This window comes from Lepidochelys kempii, chromosome 7 (assembly GCF_965140285.1).
Source record: "Lepidochelys kempii isolate rLepKem1 chromosome 7, rLepKem1.hap1, whole genome shotgun sequence".
In the NCBI taxonomy this organism is placed as follows: Eukaryota; Metazoa; Chordata; order Testudines; family Cheloniidae; genus Lepidochelys; species Lepidochelys kempii.
Window position 1 is genome coordinate 22,716,933 of NC_136386.1, and position 21,969 is coordinate 22,738,901.

General features: G+C 43.0%; 1 protein-coding gene across 4 annotated transcripts in view; it reads right to left on the reverse strand.

Annotated features, from left to right (window-relative positions):
* The window catches only part of CHCHD6 (coiled-coil-helix-coiled-coil-helix domain containing 6), a 169,599-nt gene that overhangs the window by 18,581 nt on the left and 129,049 nt on the right, over positions 1-21,969 (reverse strand). For 3 of the 4 annotated variants that reach the window (XM_073351350.1, XM_073351351.1, XM_073351349.1), the window contains one exon: positions 14,654-14,679. The exons of the other annotated variant lie outside the window; for it this stretch is intronic. In XM_073351350.1, the coding sequence (XP_073207451.1) occupies positions 14,654-14,679 (26 nt within the window). The remainder of the gene's footprint in view (positions 1-14,653; positions 14,680-21,969) is intronic. 4 annotated transcript variants of the gene reach the window in all.

A 21,969-nucleotide genomic window follows, 5' to 3' on the forward strand; every position in this document is an offset into this window, starting at 1 on the left:
AGTAATAACCCTACATTACAGATGAGGAAATAGAGGCAGGGACAGATTAAGTAATTTGTCCATGGAAATATAATGAGTCAGAGGCAAAGCCTAGAACAGAACCCCTGGGACTCTGGCTCCCTGCTCTAACCAGTACATCACACTCCGTCCCAGAGGTAGGAACACCACACTGGAGTCCTAGGCCCCAATTCTTACTGAAACCATCATACTGCCTCTCTCATGATTTTTTTCAAAACAGTGTTTAGAATAGCTATCAATATTTCACTATTGCCATAATTATGACTGGTGTCCGAGTGGAAACAGCCATACAGACACTTCCTGTTTAGTCTAGGAAATGCAGCTGCCACATGAATTCATGGAAAAGCTAGGACTTTCAAAAAGTTTAGAAAGAGCTATATGGTTTTAAAATATACCAAGCCACTACTGAATAAAGCAAAATTAATTATTTTTAACTTAAAACAGAGACATTTTTAATATTTAACTCATAGTATTGAAAGCCTGAGCTTTCCCATTCGTCTCATCTGGATTCCTTCAATCCTACTGTGCATCACACCATCAAGATGGCAGTTTTCCATTTGATTTTACTATATTTAAGACATTTCCAAATGTGAGTGATTTTCTCTTGTCATGAATGATCAGACTTCTGGGATTTTTCCTTTAAAAATCTGGGAGTTTTCCTTTAAAATGGATAAAGTTTGCAAAGAAGTTTCCACACAGGTTTTGATATTGTGGTAACTCAGGAGTCAATGGGGACAGAGGTAACTTGGGATCTGAATTAAGTAAGGTGCTGGCCTTTGCTGTACAACTGGTACCACTATGAAATACACTAAGGGCATGGCTACACCGGAAACTTCAAAGCGCTGTCGCGGGAGCACTCCTGCAGCAGCACTTTGAAGTACGAAGTGTGGTCGCGCGCGAGCGCTGGGAAGAGCTCTCCCAAAGCTCCTGGTAATCCACCTCCACGAGAGGATTAGCTTCCAGCACTCGGAGCCTGTTTACACTAGCGCTTTAAAACGCTCTGACTTGCTGCGCTCAGGGGGGTGATTTTTCACACCCCTGAGCCAGTAAGTTAGAGCGCTATAAAATGTAAGTGTAGCCAAGCCCTAAGAAAACACTTCCTGTGCCATAGTGTTTAAGTTCACTGTGGTACTTGTGACTGCTTCTGTACATGGACCAGGAGATCCTGTGCGAAAAGCAGGAACCAAGCCACATTAAGTGTCAATTTGGTGTTTTAATACAGCAAGAGCTACATTCCTTCCATATATTTGGGTGGGTGGGTACACAAATGGTTTTCACTGGTGATCTCCTTGGCCAGGCAAGGACAGCCATGACCAGGGGTTCTCAGCATGAGGCACAAAATTATGGAGACTGAAGGTGGCTGCACTGAAACCAGCCAATCTCTGCTTTCCATCTGTCTGCAGATAAAATAATAATGAAAAAAAAAACAAAAACCCAAAGCCAGCCCATGCAGCACAAAGAGGACAAGCGGGTCGTTTAATTGCAGAGAGCTATTCCATTTGTCCCACTCCACTTACTGCAGTGTTTGAACAGACAATCTGCCCCCCTTTCATGTGCGCTGCGGTGGCCATTTCTCTAGAGCTGCCCATCATTTCCTTATCAAGCAGGAAAAATGAAGGATCACTAGAGACAGAGCTTAGCCTCGCTGAGATTTCACTCTCTCGGTGGGTTGTAAATGCCCCTATAATGTTGGCTTTTTAAATCTTGGGTTATTATTACCCACTGCTGCCATTCAGCCTGCAAAAAATAAAGCACTACGGCTTTCAGGACAACACAATGACACTGTGCGTTTGCCAGTGATTGGGAAAACAATGCTGTCGAGTTTCAGCTTTACTGGAAACCTTTGTGTTGTGGGAGTCTGACTGCACATATGCCTCTGCATGGGCAATGGAGGGGTGAGAGTGTGTACCATCGGGGATTGAAGGTACGTGTGCCTCTGTGTTGCACCGAGAAACCTGTGTGAATGAACGTGGATGCTCACCCATGAGTTTGGCTGTGCCTCTCTGTTGGATTATTGCGAGGTGTGCACATGGACCTGTGAATCCAGCTGTGCATCTCTGAAGGTCTATTGAGGGGCCTGAGTATGAACGTTCATCTCTGTGTGAATGTGCATAACTACAAGTGTGGATGAGCAGTGTTGCCAGTTCTTCTGATTTTATCCCAAGTTTCATGATATTTGGTGTTTTAGGGATTCTTCTCAACATTACTCCAGCACCCGGGGCTTTATTACATGAGAATCTCAATTTTCACTTCCACATAAAAGAGGATTTGATCCTCAATGGCTGCAAAGAAAAAATGTGGCCCCTTAACGGGTCCAAAACAGGAATGCAAATGAGATTTTAAAATCTGGTGTTCTCATGAGTTTTTGCAACTGACCCATGATTTTTGAATGTTTGCAGTTGACATCAGTGCTCTGTGTGTATGTGGTCTACATGCATACCCCCATCCAGTGTGCGCTGTATTGCTCACCCCAAGCATTAAAAAAAATTATGAGTCAGCCCTCCATCCCACTCAAATCATAAGATTTTTTCTTTTAAATACATTTGGTATTCTTTTCATTTGCATTCTGGTTTTTGAATCTTTGGGGTGGACTCATGTCATATTCTCAAGATTTTCTCTGAGACTCATGTATTCACATGACTCCAGAAGCTGGGGCAATAGGAAAACTGTGAAATATTGCAAGAGTTGGCAAAACAGAGGTGTGCTTGTCTCCCTGTGGCAGGACGAGCATGTATTCCAAGACTCTGTGCGTGTCACTCAGAATCTGAGTGCGTTCGTGAGTAACAGCAACTGACCCTCAGTACCTGTGCATCTATGGATGTGATGTGTTAATGCTATCAGCTCTCAAGGAGGTGACCTTGAAATTTTGTAGAAATCCACTTTCCCTTCCCTCCTGAATATCAATGTGTTACAGAAAAAACTGGTGGAGCTCAGAACACCAAGCTCAGACACAATCTTCAGGTCAGTGTGAAAGTTAAAGTGATAGATAGGATGGAGCAAAGATCGTGGGTACACCCATTTGACTCAGAATATACAAGGAACCAGTATCCATCCTTCCTGGGTTTTGGCTATAGCGTCCTCTCCTCCCACCTCAAGCTCTCGCTGCAAACCAAGTTGCAGCAAGCTGTATCATTTAGCTGGTTGTCCTGCTCCTCCTCTTATGGTCCAAGTTAACCCTTAAAATACCATCCTCTAGGGAAATCTATTCAGAAGTGGAGTATAGACCAGGGCTCCAGGAGCTGCCCCAACCACATGGAGAGGTGCTTATAAATATTTCTAAGGGCTATGTTTTTTCCTGGTGGCACAGGATAGCCTGCAAAAGGTCCAGTATGTTCAGTTAACAGTATTCATGCTAATACAATGCCCTTCCCTCATGCCTAATTTCCAAGGATCTTATAAGCCTTTATGAACTTTAATTAATTATAATCATAATCCCATTGTGAAGTTTCAGTGCCTAGACACCACAGTGATAGGTATGTTAAAGATACCAAGAGAGAAACAGACAGGAGAGAGCAATGTATCTATTTTTACATAAGGGGAAACTGAGGCACAGAGAGGCAACTGACTCGCCTAGGGTCACATAATGAATTGGTGTCAAAGCCAGGAATAGACCCTATGTCTCCTGATACCCAAGCTTGTGCCTTACCCACAAGACAATCCTTCCTCATCAGTACATAATTTATACACTCCTCTCTCACAAATGTGGGAGAGGAGAGTGAAATCACCCATCAAGCAGCGTCCTCCTCTTTCTAATATCTGAACTTCATGATGAAAGTTTTGTCTTGAAGGTAAAAAGCAGATGTGACACTACACATTTATGCCTCAACCGCTGCACTTCCTGGGCATCTCAAGACCTCCTCCTCTCATTAACCTCTCCAATACTTCTGTCCATCAATTTATTACGCACCTTGCATCATGCTCACCCTCCCCACACAATTCAGCTTAAGAGACAGGAAAAGCAAAGTGAAAAAGAACTACCATGACTGTGCTTTACACAGGAATCTGCATGGACACACACACACACACAGGCTTTTGGCAGCATGCAACTTGGGTTAATCAACGACCCATCAGCAAAGTGAGAGACCCAGTGCCTGACTAAGAGAACAGCCGTCAAAAAAACAACTCAGTGATGGATCATGGCAGCGCTTTATTGCTGTGGGGACCTTCCATTCTTTCAGAAAGAGGCTGCATCCACCACTTATTCCAGCCCCTTCTATTTCAACTGCATTGCCCCCTGAACTGAAGTCAACTGAATTCGCACGGGAGCCTCCTATACTCTTGCAAAGATGATGGCAGGAAGTTGTATGGTCCTGCCCTAGCCACTGGTAAAAAGACATTATCTGAAGCCAGCCACAAAGCACCACACCAAGGGAGCTTCACAATTGAGTGGATCTCTCCTCCTTCTCCATGTCATATATCTTTGTCAGTTGAGTGACTGAGGGACAGCGACAGTTCCTAACCACACACACAGCGAGAACATACACCACCAGTGCAGCTCCACTAATAGCAGAGACTGTAGTCAGTCAGGTCTCAGGTATTTCTATCACTATGTCACCTAACCCTGCTTTAAGGTTAGAAGACATGGTGGTAAAACCATCTGAGCCCTGCCTACCCCTCAGCCTTTGCTGTTAGTACCTTTTGGGGGCTGTGTGTAAATTTTTCAGTGTCTGTGCAGTCGAAATGTCTAAATGGCTTTGAGGTAAGATGACAAGACATACAGAGGTGAATCTGAACCCTGATCAGTTTTATGAAAAGATAATGTAAATATCTTACGCTTCAATAATGCTTTTCATCTAAGGAACTCTGTCAAGGTTCCTTCCCCACTCTCAACTCTAGGGTACAGATGTGGGGACCTGCATGAAAGACCCCCTAAGCTTATTCTTACCAGCTTAGGTTAAACGCTGCCACCATTGAAGTGTTACACAAAGAACAGGGGAAGTGCTCACTTGGAAATGTTTCTCCCCAAAAATATCCCCCCAAGCACTACACCCTCTTTCCTGGGGAAGACTTGATAAAAATCCTCACCAATTTGCATAGGTGAACACAGACCCAAACCCTTGGATCTTAAGAACAATGAAAAAAGCAATCAGGTTCTTAAAAGAAGAATTTTAATTAAAGAAAAAGTAAAAGAATCACCTCTGTAAAATCAGGATGGTAAATACCTTACAGGGTAATCAGATTCAAAACATTGGGAATCCCCCAAGGCAAAACCTTAAATTACAAAGGCACAAAAACAGGAATATACATTCCATTCAGCACAACTTATTTTATCAGCCATTTAAACAAAACAGAATCTAATGCATATCTAACTAGATTGCTTACTAACTCTTTACAGGTTTCAGAGTAGCAGCCGTGTTCGTCTGTATTCCCAAAAAGAAAAGGAGTACTTGTGGCACCTTAGAGACTAATAAATTTATTTGAGCATAAGCTTTCGTGAGCTACAGCTCACTTCATCGGATGCTGTAGCTCATGAAAGCTTATGCTCAAATAAATTTGTTAGTCTCGAAGGTAACTCTTTACAGGAGTTCTGACCTGCATTCCTGCTCTGGTCCCAGCAAAAGCATCACACAGCCAGAGAGAACCCTTTGTTTCCCCCCTTTCCAGCTTTGAAAGTATCTTGTCTCCTCATTGGTCATATTGGTCAGGTGCCAGCAAGGTTATCTTAGCTTCTTAACTCTTCACAGGTGAAAGGATTTTTCCTCTGGCCAGGAGGGATTTAAAGGTGTTTACCCTTCCCTTTATATTTATGACAAACTCAAAGCACTTTCCAGACATCCAGTCAATCTCAGTAGGCCTACCAAGTAAGTAATATCTACCCATCTAGATATGGGAAAACAGAGAAGTTTCATGTCTTGCTCACGATATCTAATGAGAGGCAGAGCCATGAATCTAACAGCTAGAAAACTCTTCCCTCTTGAAACACACACAGAGTTTTAAACTCCTAATCCAGGTGTGAAGCATGCTATGTTCAGTGAGAAGTGATTATTCTCGTTGCTGGTTCACTGGGGCTAAAAAGGTATAAAGAACAAAAGCATTTACAATAGAACATGTTCAAACAGATACAAATAGGGAGGGGGGGATTTTGCACCTGGTTTACGTTACCAACATTCATACACCCCATTTGTCTATCAGTTACTAAATTATCCACAATCCATCAACAATTTAATTCTCTGTCCAAGAGGCAGAGATTAACTAGGAATCACTATGCAGGAATGCTTTATGTCTCTCTCCAGTGAGATCAGTTCATGAGGAGTGTCCTGGGTGTTTGGGAACCAAAGACGGTTTTGTGAGCCGTTCCTTCAGAGAGCAATGACACACAAAGAAAAGGGAAAATGATACCATCAGGAGGTGAGGTACTGTAAGGCAGGATGTAATGGCTTTCAGATTCATACCGTGGGCCCTTTTATTGAGCACACGTGTGTGCCTGGAGAACTGGAAGCTGCATTTCAGTCCAAGCAATAATGCAAATGAGATTTTCAGGGAAAAACAAGGAAGCTAGTATGTAAATATTAATTTAACAATCTACTCTACAAAGCCTCAGCTGATCTATAAATAGCAGTTTTATTAAAAGGTGATGCTCAACGCAGCTATCCTGACTCCCGTTCCCACAGTGCCGTGCCATCTTGTTTTCATTACCCCTGGAGACATTGTCTCTCACTGAATGTGGCTTGCTCCTCTTCCAGCACCTGCAGTGTAAGGAGCTCATTCCTACAATACAATACAATACAATACATACTCACAGAGCCCCCGGCAAGACAAAAATCCTGAAGCGCCGTGCAGACAACAGCTGACAGAGCTCAATTAAAGAGTGCAAAAGGCTTCAGAGAAGCAAAAATTAACGCAGCCCTCTTTTAAACAGAACTAACTAGGGAACTGGCCAAGCAGATACCGACAGGCATTCACAGAATGATTGACAAGGGCCCTGGCATATTTACACCAAAAAGCCTGCCAACATATGATCAAGCGTAAATGCCTAGAATGTGCATACTAGGAAGCTGATGGCACCTTCAACTACTCTAGGCGAGGAGATATCAGACAGCATCACCAGACAAAGGGAGAGTCTTACTACCTGGGATAATGATAGTAACTCAAATCCCGAGGTCCTTCATCAGTTTTTACACACCCATTAGAATTATTTATATGTCATAATAATTATGTATTTCTCTACCACCTTTACAGTTATACACACCAAAATAATATCTTCCATTGTTGAAATGTAGCCATCCTTAGGGTGACACGTGACAGCACACAGTAACACCACAACAGGTTAAGGCAGGAAGTAAAGAACACTGCATTCTGGTGAAACTGCAGAGGCAATTTAGATTACCAGAATGCAATTACCCAAACTGAAATGTGGCCAGAAACCACATTCTGAAGTTTTAGGATATTCACGTGGATTTTGTATCTGCCCTCCTTTTGCTTCGAAGAACTCTGACAATATACCTCATGTTGGGCCTGCAAACAGACAGGTTGAATATGAAAGAAAAGGAACGGCCTTCACTACTCACCCTCTCATTTATCTTTTTAGACATATGTTCACTCTGAAACCCACTTATACTTAAGACACTAGCAGTTACAATTTCACTGCTGATCACAGTGCCAGAAACATCAAGCCAATACATTCAGCAATTTGCACAATATGCCGGTCACATTATTATTCTATGATTATATTGCAGTAGCATCTAGAAGCTAACCAGATCAAGGGCCCCCTTGTGCTGAACACCATACAAACATATAGAAAATGATAGTCCCTGCTTCAAAGATTACAAACTAAAAGATCTCAATAATCCATTTCCGGGGAATGGAGATTTCCTATGGTACAGGATTTGAACATGCAAAGAGCTGAACATTCTTTCATTAATTTGGATTAGACATTTGCATCAGTTTAAAAATTAGTGTTGAAGTAATGTATACAGCACTGTATATAAATTTAAGAGGGTCAGACTCCTGCAGCTTGGCTCATGGGACCCTCAAAGTCATGGTGGGATGTGGTTTGGTTTCTAGAATAGCAGCAAAAGTAGATCAATTTAGTAAACTGGTACCTATCTGCGAATAGTCCTGCTTGTATTTTACAGTATTTACGCAATAGGACACAGGAGGCTCATCCAGCAGAACAGAAAGCAGAAGAAACAATGAGAAATCACAAGGATTTTCAGGGGTGGACAAGTGCTACAGATATTATCAATTGGTCTATCATTTTTATGATCATAAATAAAGGGCTCAATTAAATTCACAAGTCAACATGAAGAAAACAAGTAATGGATTTGTGGTTAACTTTACTGTATTATCTAGTCTAATAAAAGCTTTTGTAAAGCTAGTACCAATCGACTTAAGCTGCAACACACAAGGAAAACTCAAGAGAAATGTGGTAAGAACAGCTGAGGCAATGGAACAAGCTGCTGAGAGAGACTGCAGAATCACCTTCACTGTAGAGACCCAAAGCAGATATCACAACCCCTTTCTATCGGATGCAGAATTAGATGACCCAGAAGCAGCACTTCCAACCAAAACGACCCTAGGAGAGTTCTCTCTTGTAGCTATTATAAAGCTGTGAAATCTTACCCTATACTGGAATTTTCCTTCACCAGATCCTTAATTTTGGGGTGTGTCCAATTATAATCCAGGAGCTTTAATAAACCAGCGCCTGAAGAAAAGTTAAACTAAGTTTGCTTCTCTCTGAAGCAAGTTTCCAGCAACTAGAGCACAGATGAAATCCAACTTCTCTCGTCCAGACAGAGAAAATTAATTCTTCACGCTTGTTTAAACATGGTCACTCACCGAGTGTAGCCTGGCAGCCTCTTTGTAGGCTGTAGAATCTGCTTCACTGCCCTGATCTGTGCTGAGACTAGTCCATGTCACATGTCAATGGAGACAGACTGAATCCTTTGGCTCTGGGACAGAAAGATCAAACTGCCGGATAGGCTCTGTCCCTTCCCGGGTACACTGATTTTTATCAATGGGAAAAGCCAATTAAAGTTGATAAAGACACATTCTCCACTGATTTTCCTTACTGCCCACTGCTCAGTGCTAGAATAATGGATAATACTCTGCCTGTGGGTGTATTTTTCTAAAATCTGTCAGTTCTGACAGCATTTTGGCAACTGGATAACTCAAGATTTATGTCAAGGGTCCAGGACTACACCATCTCTCAGTAGCTGATGGGTACATTTTTCAGCAGGGCTTCCCTAATTAAAGGGATAGAGATAGATGGGATCAGATTGATAGGTTTTGCATTCAGATATTTCACGCTCAATTTGATGAAATATAAATCACTCCTGGAACTTCTCAAACATGCGAGAGGAAAGAAAAAAATGTAATGAGAATACAGCAATGGGTCCAAAATACCCTGATATTGTCACTTGTTTTCAAATTCCACCTTCTGTCACCCATGGCAAACTCCTGACAACAGGTGCAATGCTTACTACAAAAGCTAAAAGGAAAACAGAAACTCAGAATGACAGGTTTCAGAGTAGCAGCCGTGTTAGTCTGTATCCATAAAAAGAAAAGGAGTATTTGTGGCACCTTAGAGACTAACAAATTTATTAGAGCATAAGCTTTCGTGAGCTACAGCTCAATTCATCGGATCCGTTGGCAACATCCTATGGCGGATTAGTGGACAGCTTTGACAGGGGAGTTCTGTCTTGTCCTCAGCAGTCAGTGCGGTGGCCGTAATAGATGGGGACTGGAGAGGGAATATTGCATTTGAGCACTTCATATGACTTTACACATATGAACTAATTATCTTCTCAAATCACTTTCTGGTGACATTATTCCCATTCTACAGACGGGGAAACTTATCCAAAGAGTCAAGTGGCCTGATTTTTCAAAAGTGATGAGCACCCACATGACTCACGCTGGTTTCAATCGGACTTGCAAGTACTCAGCACCTGTGAAAAATCAGGCTATAAGGGATTGGTCAAGGTCACACAGCGAGTTAGTGTCAGAGATGGTATTAGAACTCAAGTTCCTAGCACTCAGCCCTATTTTCAGACCACACCATTGTCACAGAGGCTTGAAGAGAAACTCACAGAACAACACTCTAGAGAAGGGGAGAAAGAAAATATCCTTTTTGTGCATAACTTATGAAATAAAGCTGAACGATTACAATGCAGAGCAACAAAGATGTGAAAAGCACTGCTTTCCGGGCACTGAAAGGTTAAAACTATTATTTGAACAGCTGGGAAAATTAAAATGGTAAAATAATAGCTACCCTTCAAAATTCTACAGATGCAAAGACACTCTTCAATGAATAACTGATAAAGGGGAAAAAACATTTTAAAGAGAAACTGCTTCATGCATGAAGGTCAAACTAGTAACAGCTTCTGTGAAGTACCTAGGTTTTCACACTTGGCAAGCAATGCAGTAGCAGGGTGAACACAACAGCCTCTTAAAGAACCTCTAGAGACCTTGGCTCAAAGCCCAGGTACACAGGGGACAGGTGACCATGGGCATGTCTTACCCTACTCTACCCTTTTAGGAGGTTTATCCATATCACAAAATGATCCAACAGCGACCACGTCTACACTAGCATCATTTAAAAATAATGAATAAAAAAATCCCTATCTCTGCACCACCACTGGCACTGCTCCACACAAGTGGCAGCACCATTGGGAGCACAGGGGTGGACAGGACTCAGGCAATTCTACCATCCTGTTGTCTAGCCTTATTCTGAGCACTAAAGCTGCTCTGGTAACAGAGTGCAATTTTTAAGAAAAATGTAGACACAGCAAGCGAGGAATGGTTAGCAGACTGTTCAGGAGAGATCAAGTGTGGAACAGAGACTACAGCAGGTCAGGACCACAGTGAATCAGCAGTGCTGTGTTGAGAACCCAGGTTTGGAACAGCAGAGGGTGCTACTGATTAGGATAGAGGGACATTGGGAGAACTATATAGGGAGCTCAAAGCTCCAATAGCAAGGCGTTCTGCAGGTCAGGAATGACCTACATCAGCAGAGCTGGGGAAGCTTGTCATATTGCTTGGCTCTTGCCAGGACCATCAGACCCTTCTTTTCAGGAGCACCAAATTCCCCCCTGCCACTCAACATTCTTTTTGTTACAAAACTGAGAAAAACATACTGTAGAAACTAAAGGGTGAATTCGCAGCATGGCATATGCCAATTCATCTACACTTGACAGAATTTACCTCTCCTTCTCCCCGACCCACTTCATCTGCACAACTTCCTAAAAATACTAAACAAATTTTAAGTAGAACAGCAGCTGAACATACCTAATCAATCAAGGCCCTGATGCTTCGACAAAAACTGCCAGCATCAGAACAGAAGGCAACATCTCCCCACGCAGTCCAGACTTCAGCTCTCCTGATCATTTTGCATTGACAAATCACAAAGGAAACTGTGGTTTCATAGACTCTTCCACTGTGTTAGAGAGGGAAGACGAGTGGAAAATGTGTAGCAGCCACATCTTTGCATTTATTTTGGGAACTTTTTAAGCAGCGGTTTTCATGAAGGATGACCTCCTCACCCCCCGAGCACCCTCTGCCTTAGCATTTGCTGGAGTCCCTCTATATAATATTCCTTACATTGTGTTTGAGAGTTCATTTTCTCTCTGCCTTGGTGCTTGGTTTAACTGGGCCACTCTGGGCAAGGATTCTGCCCTTCTCTACTGGGCAGTGATCTGGTGCTCCTCCTTTGTTTGGGCAGGCACCTCACATGCCAATGACACTTGGAGATTGGCTGGCACAGATCCTGCAACTATTCCTGTAATTTACTTTGTGAGAACTGAGGTGATCACAGCTTAAACAGGAATAGGCTTGATCACTTTGAGTATGAGAGACCACCAGGGTGCAACAGTGAAGAGTGGCATTCTTCCCTCTGAATCGGTATTAAACCAAGTGCTAGAAAGGCAATGTGATGTTGGAAGTACAAACATTCACAGCAGGCATAAAGCAGAGTCCCTGACCCCCCAAGATCATTAATGATCTTATGGCACATTTTGCAGAAGTCAGGACCATGGTGTCCTGCCAAACTGCAATTTGGATAGTTACATTCAGCCTAACTAAAATTACTCCTGCAGTGTCAACTCAATATACTACCCTTCACTTCCTGTCCTAAGCTGTTGTGCAGAGTTGCTGGATTGCTTAATAGCTACTCTGCTTCAACCTTCAGGTGGCTGCATCTCAGTGGTGGGAGAAGGGTTTCCTGTACATATAGCTGCACTGCAAAGCCGTCAAGGAAATTCATCGAGATCTCTACTTACCCTCCTTTATTAGAATGATAAGCTACTAATCTTTTACTTGCCAAGGGAAACAGAATTTTGTAAAGGTGTAAAGTTGATGCATAATTATGTAAAGCACCTCGGGAACTGTTCAGAGTTGAAATCCCTGGTATAAATGGAAGAGGAGAGAAGGAGAAAAGTGTGAGGATTACACACACATCCCTCCCCCATCATCTTTCCCAGGGGTCTCCCTCTCCCTTACCATTGTTTTGAGAGTCATTCCTATTCCTCTCCCCTGTGCAACTTCACCTTTTAGCTTTTTGAATCCTTGTTCTGCAAGGGAGGCACAAGGAATACAGACCCATGCTCTATGTTCTTTTGAGCCTCCAATACTCAAAGCCTAGAGATTTTTCTGCTCCTCTGATCAGCCATGTTGAGATGTATATTTTAAGTAAGATAGGCACTGAACTCTGCCTTGCACCCTGCGGAAACTGCAGCCTCCTCTTTCCAAACTGCCAGTTGAGTGCTACAAAGAATAGGCATCTTGATGCCAGCTCCAATTCAGATTTAAAAATGAAAGGAAAGCAAAGAAAGAACAGAGCAGAGGACAGGACAGGACAGGACAGAAGAGGGAGGGAGAGGGAGCAGAGAGAGTGGAAGAAGGCAGGTAGAATACAAGGGCAGGCAGATACAGAGGGAAGGGAAGAAATTGAGCATGGACTCTAGAAAGAGATGCGTAAATCAGGAACATGAAGTGCCAAGAGACAGCAGGGGCAGCATAAGCAGGATTGAGGTGTCTCCAGTTGTCTTTAACACTCTAAATGGCAAAATTCTTGGGATGGTGGTGAATGCCTGGTCACTTTCCCTTTGAGAGCACATAGTCGGTACATCTTACATTTGGTAAGTGGTTTCCCCGCACACAATATAGCCTGTCCATAAACCACCCATGGCTTGAATTCTAATCTAACAGCATTTCTTAGAATGGGGGAGAAGTGTTCCTGTGCAAGCTACACAGGTCCTCCATTACTTCTACTGCTTTAAACCCCTGCTTTCAGGGGCCACATCACAACCAGCACCCTTCTGGTGGGGAAGACCGGACACCGCCTTTGGAGCTCACCAGTACCAGCCACCCCAGAGGGTACAGATGTCTATCCCACACCACCCTCAGACTCTGCCAGGTCGTGAAGGAAGAGGCTGGGTTGGTCTGAGATTCAGTTACAAGTTTTCCGCAAGGAGACACATGGCCACAGCAGAGCTAGTCCCATGAATAGCCATGTTTAACTCTTTTCTGAAGGGGCATGCAACCTCTCCCATTTATTTGTGCTGCATGATCTCTTTCTCCACTGCTTCACTGTCCATTGAGTGTAGCCACCTCCCCACTATTTCACTGTTCAAATTCACCAGCAGACAACAGGATGGCTCAAAGAGGGAGTGTCAAATTTATGGTTGAGAAGAGCAGGCTTCCCTTATAGAATCAGGTACAGCATCAAGCTCCAGGGCTAGGTGACAAAACTACAGTGAAGGGGCTGCACTTGTTCCACAGAGGGAACACAATTCACGTCCACCACAGAGATGGAAGCAGAATCTTGCAGGCTTTGAAAGAAGCCACAGTAGAGGATACCAGCTGAGTCAGCAAATCTGCTTCCTACTGGGGATTTTTAAATTGTTTTCCTCCTTGTGGAGTTAGACTTCAGCCCCATCAGCACTGTGACAGGCTCTGTGAAAACTTCACAGAGATGATCCACCTCATTCTGACCGACAGCTATACTAGTCCTGAGCCCACCCACCGCTCTGCTGATTTGCCTCCATCTTCAATGACAACACTTCCCAGCCTCCCGTTAAATCCTGCTGTTGAATGAGGGTCTGTCAATCATGCCACACTGCGCTGAGTGGACTCATATCCATTGGGGACTGGACCAAGATGACTAGACTGACTAACCTTGTGATCCAGATCTGAGTCAAGTCTCTTCAGGCACAGTGCACATGTATTACATCCTGCCAATTACACTGAGTACCTGCTAGTGGGAGGTCTTTGAAGGGTATTTACTGGACACCTCTTCTCAGCTGACAGAGGCGACAGAAAGCATTCTCCATGTAAAAGAGCAAATTGACTCAGATATGTTCTTTCCTATTAGTTTGGTCCTTTAACTCTCTACATGAGCAGGTTATGAAGTCCCCCTATCCCCCACCTCAATCATTGTCCTGCCTCCGCAGTAAGCAGTGAAAACAAGCTACCAAGAAACTGACATCTGACAACTAGCCACAAACACTGCTGATCAGCAGGAAAAGGTGCTCAGGCCAGCTAGAATTAGCAGCTGCTCTGGATTCAGCTGGTCCCAAGTGCTTACATTTCCCAAGCATGAAATATCTGACTGGACAACCCACACCGGGCAAAACTAAAAGTAGCCTTAAAAACATCAGCTCTCTTTTCCTTGCAAGACTATTCAGATGATTGCTCTTACCCATCCATATCACCTCCTGTTTTGTCCTAGAAAGAAAAATGAGAGAGAGAAAAAGTTGAGAGGGGTTTTGCAGGTAGTGCTGTTAACTTCTCACAAAATAGGTCACTCTTACAGTGTCCAGCCTTCAGAAAATCAAGGTCATTTCACAGCACAATGGGAAGATGAAAAGAGAAGGCAAGGTTATTTACATCTCTTTAAAGTCTGAAGGGCTGATGATACCCTCTGCATGGTCTCACTACCTTGGTTTCAGCTATTCCTTGACTGAGAACAGACAAGTTCAGCTTGGTTTCATTTTTGTAGGTAGTCACACAGCACACAATATTGTCTTTTATTTATACTTTTACTACAGGCTGTAATCTTCAGGCACAGGAGACCTGATGAGACACCCACATGATCAGAGAGGCTTTACTGGACTTTATGGTGGTTTACTGCAGCAAACATCAGATTTGGCAGTACATGAGGACACTTCACGAAAGGTGACACATGCAGCTTGGGATCTCTCTCCCCCCTCCTCCCTTTTGGTTTGATACTGCATTATGCAAGGAGCTTAAAAGCTATCTGCTGTCTCAAGTCCCTTCTGTTGCTTCTGTGTGAACAGACAGCCCATTTCTGAACAAGCTGGTGCGAAGTGTCAGGTTTACATTAAATGGCTTCTGAACCACCTTTCCACCTCCGCAGAAAGTAGTGCCAACATGACCTAGAAAAGACACACTGGAGTTTAGGACAGGCTGGCAGGACTGAAATTGATATGGCTTTTTTGGACATTACTCCCCCATGTGCTCAACAGCAACCTTGACCTGCTTTCCGATTTACATTGTATAGATGAATTTAGTGCTCATGAACACTGAAATGCTGTCATACAGGCAAACACCAAACAGTGTGGCACACACAGTCAAACTCACCACCCGCTGCTCTTCCAGTGCACCTCAATCCTATTCAACAGTACTCAGGTCATTCCAGTTCAAGGTTCCAACTCTGCCCTCCCAATGCATCTCACTCTTGTCCTACAGTACCCACCACTATTCCAACCACCTAGGGTCTTCACAAACGTCACTACTTCTGACACCATTCCTCTTTGAAAGTGCACTGCGACAGCAGAAACAGAATTCTGATCCTCCTGACTCAAAAGCCCAGGACCAATTTAGTTAAAGGAGATTCTTAGGGTCTGACTACACAGGGATAAAAGAGCCACAGCACAGCAACGGCTACCTGGGTCAGCTGACTTGGCTCAGGGGCTAAAAATTGCTATGTAGACATTCAGGTTCAGGCATTCTGGGACCCTCCACCGTCACAGGGTCCCAGAATGCCTGAGCCCGAATGTCTACACTGCAATTTTTCAGCCCCAGAGCCTGAGCCCCACAACTCCAAATCAGCTGACCTGGGCCAGCCATGTTTTTTTTATGAGAGAAAGAGAGGCCAGCTACAGGTCACGAGAACGAAACACCATGAAGGAAACAAAGCAGAATTATAAAATTATCCAAACAGGCTATTTTGAATTAAGGAAGCAAAGAATATCAGAGGCTGTTAATGTCTATTACATTTAAAGGTGCCTTTGCTCAACTTGCTTATTTTTTTCCCCAGGCTAGAGCATTTAGACCCACATTTCAGACTCCCTGAACAGGAGATTGGAAGATTCAATGGACTTAAGGTCATTGGTGGCCTCCATGAAGTGAATAGTTGGGGCTTACGCCCACTTCTTAATAAAAATCACCAGCACACAGGTAACTAATTGTCCCTCTTAGTCTCTCTGCTAAGATTGCCAACAAGGATCAAATGTGCAGTGGAGAATCAACTTTCCTCTTTCCATGAGTGGAGATCCAACTAAGTCAGAGTTGAAGAACATCACATACAAAGCAGCACATAGAGGAAGATGGAACCATTGGAACGGGTGGTTTACCAGTTCTGGGGTTAGATGACATCAGTCTACTGGGATTACCTTTGCCCAGCACTAAACTCACTCTTAAAAAGAGATGGGGATTAAATCCCTGTGAGTAAACGATACAGTGACCATTCATCACAGTAGATGTACAGATGTTCTGCAGAGTTCCCAGATACCTGATCCCAGAGTGCCTATTCTACTGGGAAATTAGGAATCTTCAAAAATATGAAACAACTGACCTGTGCTTGGCAGGATGGATTGAATCTGGTAAACATTATTTCTCTGTTACTTGATCTGGTGAAGTGGCCCAGCAGATGATCCACTCAGAAAAATAGCAAATTCCGTCCTTGTGGACAGTGGTGCAGGCTGATTGGAGTGGAGTAAAATTCAGAGCCAGACGGTTGGAGGCAACGGGACCTGACAGAAAGATAACTGGGCAGAGGGCAAGCAGAGAGTTTGAAGAAAAGAGGCAGAGGAGCTAAGATTTTACAGGGTATAAAGTAAACATTTTAAAGATAAAACAACTGTTTTCTGGTTGCATTATTTTTAAACTGTTCCCCCTAACATACCCAGGGAGCCACCGGCTAGATCATGATCTTCAACCTCTCCTCACCGTATCTTATCAGTCTAATTCAGAGCAGGAGGCTGGCTGAACCTAAAGCCCGTTTACACAGAACAAACTCAGCATTTATCAGGGACAAAGACTAAACACATTGTCAAAAGAATTTTTCCTGCATTTCTGGACACATGAACAGCAGAATGGTAGGCCAGTCTCTCTCTGGAAACTATTCAATACATGTAATGCTGCGGCACCGAGTTACCTCTAAAGACTGTGCATTAAGTGTTTGCCTTATATTGCAAAGGTAACAAGTTCAAATCCTAGCATGTGAGCAGTTTTGCAAATAAATTCTAATAATACTTTGCATTTATAAAGGCCCTTTAACAAGATCTTAAAGCACTTTACAAAGGTGAGTAAGTATTAACCTCATTTTACGGATGTCATTACAGAGAGATTAAGTATCTTCCAAAAGGACAAAGTAAGTCAGTAGCAGAGCTCACTCCAAGTTCCATGCTTTAACCACTATAACATAGTGCTTCCGTCAGGTCTTCTTGTATCATTATTTGAAGAGTGTCAAGCATTAAGGAGGCAGAAAGATTACTTATGGTGGTTTGAAAAGGTGTAGTTAGGAGTAATGGCGTGCCATTACTCACAAAATACACATGGAGTCTTAGGAAATATCTCCTAGCAAGGAGATCGGTCAGATGGCAGAACAGTCTCACAAAGGGGTGGAAGTTGCCTTTACTGGAGATATATACACTATACAAAGTTGAACAAAAACATACGAATTTTAGATTTGGTGAAAGGTGCCAATTTAACAGCCCTGGAGACAGAAGATCTCTATCCACAGAGAGTACAACAAAAGCAGTAGTCCAACACTTCCCCTCCCATGTCCCATAGCCCTAACCTGAAAGCATCACCTCCCAACATGGTGCGGAGGGGGAGGTTCAGTGTCCCTGTCCTCATTTCTGTAACTGCCAGCAAAAGCTGCAATTAATGCTTATTGCAATGGTCATGTTTGATGCAGACACTTTCCCATTGGACTAAGAGCAAACAGCCATCAGAGTAACAACTTTTAAACACTACCAACCAGGGATGGATCTGAATCAATTGGCGAAAGGGACTACATCTGATTACTAATCCTGGAGCCATTCAGACCACCTACTGAAGACAATAAAAACTAGACACAGCATTTTGGAGTGCATATAAGGAAGGAACAAACTTCATGTTGTAGGGAACAATTGGGCACTGACCTCTCAGGTCTCAGGGTATAAACTACATGGAACCCAATAGTGATAGACTTAAGGAGCTCAATCTCTTCAGTTTAACAAAGATAGGTGAAGAGGTGACTATCAAATATATGCTCCCCACGTAGGTACTTATAAAGGGCTATTCAGTCTAGCCGAGAAAGATATAACATGATCCAATAACTGGAAGTTGAAGCTAGACAAATTGAAAGGGGAAATAAGTCATACATTTTTAACAGTGAGGGTAATTAACCACTGGAACAAATTACCAAAGGTTGTGGTAGATTCTCCACTGGCAATTTTAAAATCAAGATTGGATGTTTTTCTAAAAGATCTGCTCTAGGAATTATTTTGGGGAAGTTCTGTGACCTGTGCTACACAGAAGATCAGATAAGACGATCACAATGGTTCCTTGGACTCCATGAATAGATCTCCAGTTTCTACAGCTCTGATGGAAAGCTATATCCAGGTTTCCTCATCCCTCGTAAGTCATAACCAAATTAAGCTCCATTCCATGACAACAGGTTGCACATTTCAGGGCTGTTTTTGAACTTCTTGGGAGGTTAAAGCCATTTGGCCATTGACCTTGTGTTACTAATCTGCAGTTGCTATCAATTGCAATTTTTGTGGGTCTGTTTCAGTCTATCCTGAGTCTCAAACAAATACCACTCTTCAGCTGGGAAATCAACTTCTTTCTACTCTCGGCTGCTTCGACACTTATGTCTCCCAGAATTTTTTTAGATAAAAACGCCCACACGTCCAACATGCCAACACAGTGCTGTGACGCCATGGAATCATGAAAAATGCAACATTGCAGCACTACAATACACTGCTACATTCCTTTTGGCCCTGAAGAACAAATTCCTAAACACAATAACCCTCACCAAAGATATGCTATGTTCACTCAGAAAGACACTGCCTATTTTTGTGTATATTACATCACTAGAGAGTTATGCATTCAAACCCAGAAACACAGAATTAGGGAGTCCTGTTAGGTATGATAGCTCTGAATATTCCACTGTATACTTACTGTCTAGGAATTTATCCTAAAAATGATCTAGCTTAAATTTGCTAGGATAGAAGAGGTCCAAGCCTTTCCAAAATATTGTATACAAGAGGACATACCCACTTCTTGCTTCTAATTAGTCAGCCAAACTTTGGTTGAAATTTTCATTTTCAACATCAGCAGAATATTTGCAGTTTTACCCACTCTGAGCCTAACAGCACTGATACGATAGAGAACTGAAATACACAACAACCCTCCTTTTGGCACTGGACTTATTTTCAAAGATAGTCATTCCAACACCACCAACCAGGTGACTAGGGAGGAGGTTCATACACAAGCAAATACCTGAGATCACCTCCTTCCCTGAAAAAACATCCAGGACTTGTCCAGCTCCTGTGTTTACAGCCCCCCCACCCTTAAAAATCTCTGGTTTTGACCTAACCCCATTCAAATTAGCTAGTACTCCACAGAAGTAGGTGAATAATTAAGAGGAAATAGTTTATTTCAACTGATTTATCTTTTTTTATGAATTGTCCATGAGCCGCTTACAATTTTCTCAAATCTGTTTGCCAAATTTCCATACACAATTTTCATTTTGCATATTTTCATAAGCAGTTTGTTACAAGTATTCAAAATCAGTTTTGGTTGGATATACCAATTACAAGGCAGCTGGCTAACTTTGACTGCACATAAGTTATGTGGTCTGATTTCTGTTCCCTGACTTAGATGTGCATAATTCTTATACCTTGTCTATACTAGGGAAATTTTCCAACTGGTTTAGGTAAACTGATTTCAAAATCATTAAGAGCTATAATGTAAATACAGTTTTAAATGTTGCAACGTGGCCTTACCCATTTTTACTAGGCTGGTTTCAAGACTATCGTGGGAATATGCATACTGACATTAACTTTACCTGGGAGTGGGCCAGGGATAAGAAGAGCCATTAGGAAAGAAGTCAGGCTCTAGAGTAACCTGGTCCCACTGGGACCAAATGAGAATAGCAGATGTGTACAGGAGACTCTTCTGAAGAAGAGAACTTGGGGGTAGTCAAGTCCTTCTTTCATTCAAGGTACTGGAGTGGTTAACAGTGTAACAAAGTGGGAGTTTTTTGTAATACCTTTTATGAATTCTATGTATGCCTCAGCTTCCCCTGTACCTACACAGCGGGGAATATGTCTGTTGTTGGGGGCAGCACAGACAAAGAGATAAGTGTGTGGGTGTCATCCAGCTATCTGAGCAGTATAAACAGGTCATTAAAAAGGACTGGCATAGGCTGACTTATCAATGGAAAATCTGACACACAATGTAAACTCCAATGATTCTACAATCAATCCTCAACTACGGAAGCCCCAGCATGTAGGGTTGTGAACTCAGTATGGCCCTGCCTTGAGAAAAAAAGGACTGAGAGGTCCGACGTGGGGAATAAATGCTGGTTGCTGGAGGAAACTGGGAGCACCAGAGAGGGGAATGAACTAAAGGCAGAGAGATGGAGTCCGTCACAGCTTGGCTGGCCCATCAGGGCCAGAATGGACTATGGTGTAACTTCTGCCTCTCTGTGCAATCCTCAGGACTCTGATTGTGTGCCAGGTGACTAATAAATTGTTACCTTGTTTTGAAAAGGCTGCCTGTGTCACCATAAATACTCACTGAGAGCATTGTGCCCTGGCAGAGCACAGTACAAGCCTCCCGCAGGAATCTGGTCTGCTGCAGGGAGACAGAAGAGAGAGTCAGGGAACGGTAGTGCTGAAGGCCCAGTCTTGGCAGCCATGGACTTGTTCCTAGGTCCATGTATCCTTGGGGCCTGGTCCACTAAAGGGGTCATGTCTAAGAAACTGTTACAGGATACCCTGTGTCTGCATGACACACAACTAAAAATAAAACTCCATGTTGCCCTATCAGGCGAACAAGGACTTTTGCCTAGAACATGCCACCCTGTTAGGTGTTGATCTTGAGGGAAAAGGTTAAGTGGGTCCTGCTGAGGCAGGTGACTTTACCTGGAAATAAGGCCTCTTTGGAGCATGGGGGAAATGAGGGATATAGGTTGTGGGCAGAGCAGTACGAGAAGAAGAATCTTGGTGCACAGCCAATCATGGGGAGAAGTTCTGAGCTGATTTTTATGTTCATTCATTGCTTTCTTGAATAATGCCAAACTCCAGGAAGGTGGCACATTTGGGCTTTACATAGCATGTGGACTGTGTAGCACAGATAGGGAAAGGTACTTGTTCACATGGGTTAATACATACTGATGATATGCCAGCTTGGAAACACCAGGGCTTTGTGAAGCTCTGTGATACAGAGCAAAATAAAGAACTTGTGCCTCTAGCTTTGTAAATACTGGGTGCATGCAGCAGCTATTTCCATTTTAAGTAGGCCAGCATTTTACTCTGGGACATGCCTCATATATTAAGAGGGCGGTTTATATCCTTTCAGGCAGCTCCATATTTTTTACTTTTTCCACCAATGAACACTAGGGCACATAAAAAGCTTTTGTGTGTGGATCAAATAGAGACTCTTTGGAACCAGGAACCTCTGCCATAGGATCTAAATAATAACCATTTCCAGTTCTTTACAATTAGAAGCAAAATACGGATCATTTTCACCTTTGCAAATAATAGGCTAGGAGAA